The sequence below is a fragment of the Zeus faber genome (genome assembly GCF_960531495.2).
Source record: "Zeus faber genome assembly, chromosome: 18".
NCBI lineage: Eukaryota > Metazoa > Chordata > Actinopteri > Zeiformes > Zeidae > Zeus > Zeus faber.
Genome location: NC_137210.1, coordinates 26,921,714 through 26,928,196, shown reverse-complemented (window position 1 = coordinate 26,928,196; position 6,483 = coordinate 26,921,714). Strand labels below are relative to the sequence as shown.

Here is a 6,483-nt window from a genome sequence, read left to right as displayed (position 1 = left end):
AAAGGCCAGGGTGGATGAAGAGAGCGGAGAAAAAGGGGGCGAAGGGGAACGAGAGAGAGAGAGAGAGAGAGAGGGAGAGGGAGGGGGAAGAAAGGTGGAGAGATGGAAGGAGGAGGAGGGACGAGAGAGAGGGAGGGAGGGAGGGAGGGACGAGGGGGGGAGGTATTGGGAGTGAATGTGGGCCACCGGGCGCTGGCAGGAAGCCAAGCCGCTAAGTCCCGGCAACTCGTTAGCCCCTGTGTTACTGACCTGATAGACCACATTACCCCACCCACCCCCCCCCTCGCCTCACCAGCCGATCAACCCCCCCCTGCTCCCCTCCGTTCCCTCCCTCCGTCCTTCCCTCGCCTGGCCGCCACACCCGCTGTCCCGCCCTCCGCCACCGGGGGCAGTAGCGCCACGCAGCCGGAAAATTAGCTGATTCCATTTTTATTATTTTTTTACCCTCTTACACCGGTTCAAACGAACGGGTCAATACGTTCAAAAGTCGCGGCGTCTCGGTTTTTGCGATGCCAAAGGTGGATTTCCCTTCATTTCCCGGGAGCTAGGCTAGCTGAACCCCTCTGCGGCCATGCTGTGGGCTAACACAGTTAGCGCGAGGCCCGTCTTTGCCGCTATGCTTGTCACACCGGGACGAAACCGGCGCGAAACCTTCCCTTCCTTGCGAGTCCCTCCACAACCCAAACGAGACCCAGTGGACCCAGGGGACGTGGACCCAGGGTACCCAGGGGACCCAGGGGACCCAGGGGACCCAGGGGACCCAGGGGACGCACGACCGCGCCCGGGACGTCCCGTTGCCTCTGCTGCCGACATCTGCCGCCGCCTCTTTAAACGCAGCGTTCAGCGCAGAGCGTCTGCCAGCATGCGGCGTCTCCACCTCTGAGCCACGTTTCATCTGCTCCGTCTGCTCCGCCTGGAAGACAACAACCCGAAAAGCCCTCGTCTTCTTTAAATCCCCGCCTCGTTTATGTACCTCCGATTTTTCAAGTGTTTTCTTTTAGGGAAACTTCCTTCCCCCTGTTTGTCCTACGGCGCGTTTTTGTTTTTTTGTTGTTCTTTTTTCCTTTTGGCGGAGGGGGTGGTGGGTGGGGGCGGGGCTGGTTTATGGATGGAAGTGTTTGAGTGCTTTTAAAATCCTGGAGTGTGTTCTTTAATAACCCGCTGCTACTCTCTGGAGTGTCATTAGCACTAATGTGCGATAAACCTCCACTGGATTTCCCGCAACTTGGCAAGATGGCCGCCGCCATCGACACCTTGGCCTATCGCTCCTTGTCATTGTCTCTCTCTCTCTCTCTCTCTCTCTCTCTCTCTCTCTCTCTCTCTCTCTCTCTCTCTCTTTCTACCTGATCCCCACTCGACCCCGCCCACGCTCCTCCTTAACGGCTTCACGGGGCCCGTCAGCCCAGTTAGGAATACCGCCATCGCGAGCACTCCGGCTCATCGTCTTTGGGCACGGGGAGTACTTGGGCGGTGCTCAGGTCAAGCGTAGCGGGCGGCGCTTGACTCTGTGAAGAGCGGAGGAGTTATGACTCCGGCTTGAGCGTCAGCAACGGCAGCAACCATCCTAAAACCCCCTCTCCCCCCCCCCCGTTCCCCTTGTGTTCTGCAGCAACGTCTAACGGGACCATGGACGGCATCGACAACCAGGAGGGCGGAGTGTGCAAGACCAGGTCCATGAAGATCGTCATGAAAGTGGGACAACGTGAGTACTGTCCGGGTCCCGTCCTCTTATACGTCCTGCGGGCGGGGGGCATGATAACGGCCGCCATGACTCTGCAGCGCGCACGGGGAGCGCGCACGGGGAGCGCGCACGGGGCGGTGGTGAGCATACGCTATAATCAGGTCGCAGGAGGCTCCATCGTCTCCGTGACACCTGGGGCCGAGAGGGGCCAACAGAAGTAATGTGGCGGAAGCACAAGGCAGCCAAGCAAACACACATGCACGTGCACACGCGCACGCGCACAGTCACAAAACGCACGCACACACACACACACGCACACACACACACACACACACACACACACACACACACACACACACTCATGCAGGGCCATCTGCACATGAGCTAATGATTTAAAGGCGTAAAAACGTAATATTGGAAGCCATGCACCTGCACACTGCTGCTGCACAAAATGTGCTTGTCCACACACACACACACACACACACACACACACACACACAAAATGGCCGCTGTCCTCCGTGCAGCATCTCCTCCTCATTCCTTAATTATATCAGTGATTATTGGTGAATCAGTTTCCTGACGCCACACACAGCTCGTCGACAGAGGTCCAACGCGGAAGCAACTGCACTGAAGGGCGGAGGAATTAATCAGCCGAGTGGGAAAGAGAGAAGAAAGAGAAGAAGAGGAAGAAGAAGAAGAAGAAGAAGAAGAAGAAGAAGAAGAAGAAGAAGAAGAAGAAGAAGAAGAAGAAGAAGAAGAAGAGATGGTGTTTCGTTGTTTATTTTGTCTTCAAAAACATATATTTCATTTTTTTAAATTGGATTCTATAAGAAAAACACATTTAAATAAATGAATGAATTACAATTTATTTATTTATTTCATGTTGTTTACGTCAAGTCACCGTTTGAATCCTCTGAGGAGAGAGAGGACGGGAAAAAAAACGGAATTCCCCAAAAATATGAATATTTGAAGGTGGAACGCGAGAGAAAATACACGCACACACACACACACACACACACACACACACACACACACACACACACAGACACACAGACACACACACACGCGTAGACAGCACGGAGCTCAGAAGTAAAGTCTTGGTTCATTTCCTGTTGCCTCTTTTTTCCAGATGCCACCGACACCTTTTCACCCAAAGACAACCCCACCAGGCTGCCCTACCCGCCCAAGCACCCGGAGACCAAGGACCCCGACAACAAACCAGATAACGAAGTGATAGAGAAGCCAGGTGAGAAGGAGGCACCTCCACCCCCACCACCCTCATTGAGCGGGGGGGGGGGGTTTACTGAAACCAGCGGTGGCATTTGAGCCATGGGATCATGAAAATCAGATGGTACTAAGTGACAAGGAAGTGAAGTGGGTGTGCGTGTGCGTGCGCGGGTACGTGTGTGTGTGCCTGTGTGTGTGTGTCTGTGTGTGTGTGTGTGTGTGTGTGTGTGTGTGTGTGTGTGTGTGTGTGTGTGTGTGTGCGTGGACGGAAAGGTCAGTGATTCATCGGGCGGTAATTGAATGTTGCCCATAAAAGCTCCGGCGTCTCCAGGGATCGGAGCTGGACTCCTCCCGGTTACTTGTTCCTCGGCCCGCGACCTTTCCCGTCTGGGAGAAGGATCCGTCTTTTAACGGCCCCCGAAACCGTGGCCCCCACTGTCCGGACCCCAAGCGGGCCGAGGAAGCATTGAAGTACCTCCAAAAAGTCCTCCAACCGCCGCTGACCTACATAGCGCCGCCACCCCGAACCGGGCTCTGCTCCTGGTCCTGGTCCTCGTCCTCGTCCTGGTTCTGGTTCTGGTTCTGGTTCTGGTTCTGGTTCTGATTCTGGTTCTGGTTCTGGTTCTGGTTCTGCCAAGGCCACGGTCAAAGCCCCTATTTCTGTTTTCATTCCCAATTCCCTTTAGTTGTTGGCACCGCGCCCGCTGTCATCAGCGCCTCGTGTCCATCCACCTCTCCAAATCTTATTTTTTTATTGTGGCTCATCCCTCCCTCCCTCCGCGGGTGGAGGGCGGGTGGAGGGCGGCAGCGTACGGGTGTCTGAGGCGGCGTAATCCCCTTGTAAAACAACGGAAGGTTCTCCTGCTTTGGGCTCCCTGCCATCGCACAGCCCCCCCACCCCCCACGGTGGCTACAGCACTTTTCAGGCCGGTGGGGCGGAGTGGTGGTGGCGTTGGGTGGCGGTGGCGCTGAGTGGCGGTGGTGTTGGGTGGTGGTGGTTGGTAGGGGGTAGGGATAGAGCCAGCGGACAGCTGCCCAGGGAAGGAGGTGGGACAGGCCCGCCCTCCTTCGGCTCTGGATGGGCACCGCCGGCTCCGCGGGGCGCAGCGCGCCGTTCATAATGCATGGGTCTCCATGACGTTGCTATCCGCCTCCTCCACCCCCACCCCCACCCCCCCGCCTCCCCCCACTTCCTATTTATCTGCCACTATCGTTGGGAAATGAAGTTCCCTTATTTAAAATGCAATTCATGTCAGTGCCATTTGGCTGTACCTCCCGGTTCTGCCCTCGCTCCCTCGTGTGAAGGGGCCGGATCCAGAGCCACCTTCACTGTGAAGCCTCATGGAGTCAGAACCCGACCCCTCATGGAGCCTACTACTACTACTACAGTACTACTACTAAAATACTACTACTACTACTTCAATACTACTGCTATAGCGACAGCTACTCCTTCAATACTACTACTACTACAATAATCCTGCTATTACTACTACAAGAATATTATTACTACAATACTACTACTACTACTACTTCAATACTACTGCTATAGCGACAGCTACTCCTTCAATACTACTACTACTACAATAATCCTGCTATTACTACTACAAGAATATTATTACTACAATACTACTACTACTACTACTTCTACTGCTACAGCTACTATTACAATACTACTACTACAATACTACTACTACTACTTCAAAACTACTACTACTACTACGACAATAATCCTGAGACTACTACTACAAGAATACTACTACTACTGCTGTGGTAATTGAGGGCGTGTCTTGCCTGTGAAACAGAGGAGCGTTCCTGTCAAGGTTCCAAAGGGTTCTGAACGTGACCCTTTAGAACCTTTCAAGGACACGCAGAGCGTCTAAGGAGTGAAACTACAGCAGGAAAAAAGAGATTCTAACCCATTCACACCTATTTACACCTATGTACACCTAGTTACACCTATTAGCACCCATTTACACCCACTTACACCTATTTACACTTTTTAATACCTATTCACACCTATTTACACATATTTAAACATATTCACACCCATGTACACCCATGTACACCCATGTACACCCATTACACCCATTCACACCTATTTAAACCCATTTAAACCTCTTTGATCTGTTGTTTGGGGAGGTTCCTTCTGCTTCTCGGGGTTGGGCTTAGGTCAGTCACTCACTCTCGTGCACCCCAGATCGCTCACCGACTCCCCCCTTTTTCCCCCTCCCCCCTTTTCCCACCCTCCAGGCGTGTCCCCGCGGGAGGGCGAGGGCGCCGGCGGCAGTGGCGGCGGCCCCGGCGGCAAGTCGTCCAGCCTGATCGGCTCGGAGGTGGCGCTGTACGCCGGCATCGCCTCGGGCAGCGTCATCTTCGTCATCATCATCATCATGCTGGTGCTGCTCCTGCTCAAGTACCGGCGGCGGCACCGCAAACACTCGCCGCAGCACGCCGCCACGCTGTCGCTCAGCACTCTGGCCACGCCCAAGCGCGGCGGCAACAACAACGGCTCGGAGCCCAGCGACATCATCATCCCGCTCAGGACTGCCGACAGCGTGTTCTGCCCGCACTACGAGAAGGTGAGCGGGGACTATGGACACCCGGTGTACATCGTGCAGGAGATGCCTCCACAGAGCCCCGCCAACATCTACTACAAGGTCTGAGACCACCACGCCCCCCCCCCCAGCCGCCAAACGCCCAAAAAAAACACCCCCCTGGCTCCCCGCGCACGGCGGTCCAGGAGAGACTTCTTGGAGGGACGACCCCTGGGGCCCAACGGGCGGTTTCAAACGCTTTCGTCGTGAAGGCCTCGGCCTCGGTCGCCAGACGCCCCCCGTTGGAGTTCGTCGCTCTCTCCCTTTCTCTCCCTCCCTCCCTCCCTCTCTCTCTCTCTCTCTCTCTCTCTCTCTCTCTCTCTCTCTCTCACGCTCCGCCCCTCATTCGCTCGCCCGCCCCCCCCCCCTCGCCTCCTCCCCTCTGACGTTTTAGTGATCGCTGTCGTTTGAATCCCGTGGTGTTTTTTTTGTTTTTTTTGGCCTTTTCCCCCGGACGTCACCAAGGACGGGCGGTGGGTTGAAAAGGCTGTTTTGGGGAGAAAAGCTGCCGCCGCCTCTGCCAACCTGGGAGGGGTTTAAAGGGGGGCGCGGTCTCCGCCCCAAGCTCGCCCTTCTGGACTCTTGGAATCCATCGCTGCGGGCTCGTGTGATATGTGTCCTTTGGGACGAGACGGACGCGCGGAAGTGGACGTCGGATTATTTCCGGGAGTGAAAGGAAAGCTGGAAGGGCGGAGTCTGCCACGCCCCCAAAGAAAGACTCCCGGTGGGAAACCCGGAGCTATAGAGACTTTGAGGAAGAAGCAGCGGCGACGAGGAGGACGTGCGGGACGATCGGGGGGGGGGGAGGCTGGCGGGGCGAGCTCGAACTCCCGGTGTCGCAAGATGGCCGCCCGAACCCGCTGCCAACCCCACCAGCACCCGTCACGCGCCGAGAGAGACTCTGAGGATTAACCGATGGGATGGAGGCCGAAAGGTGGAGCGATCCTCCTCTCCGGGACTCTTTTCGGGGACTGGGATTGG

At 55.7% G+C, this 6,483-nt stretch overlaps 1 protein-coding gene across 1 annotated transcript in view; it reads left to right on the top strand.

Moving 5' to 3' along the window:
• The window catches only part of efnb2a (ephrin-B2a), a 29,894-nt gene extending 24,309 nt beyond the window's left edge, over positions 1–5,585 (top strand). The window contains exons 3-5 of the mRNA XM_080019329.1: positions 1,610–1,702; positions 2,811–2,927; positions 5,159–5,585. Of these exons, the coding sequence (XP_079875455.1) occupies positions 1,610–1,702; positions 2,811–2,927; positions 5,159–5,571 (623 nt within the window). The 3' untranslated portion in view covers positions 5,572–5,585. The remainder of the gene's footprint in view (positions 1–1,609; positions 1,703–2,810; positions 2,928–5,158) is intronic.
• The last annotated feature ends 898 nt before the right edge of the window (positions 5,586–6,483 follow it).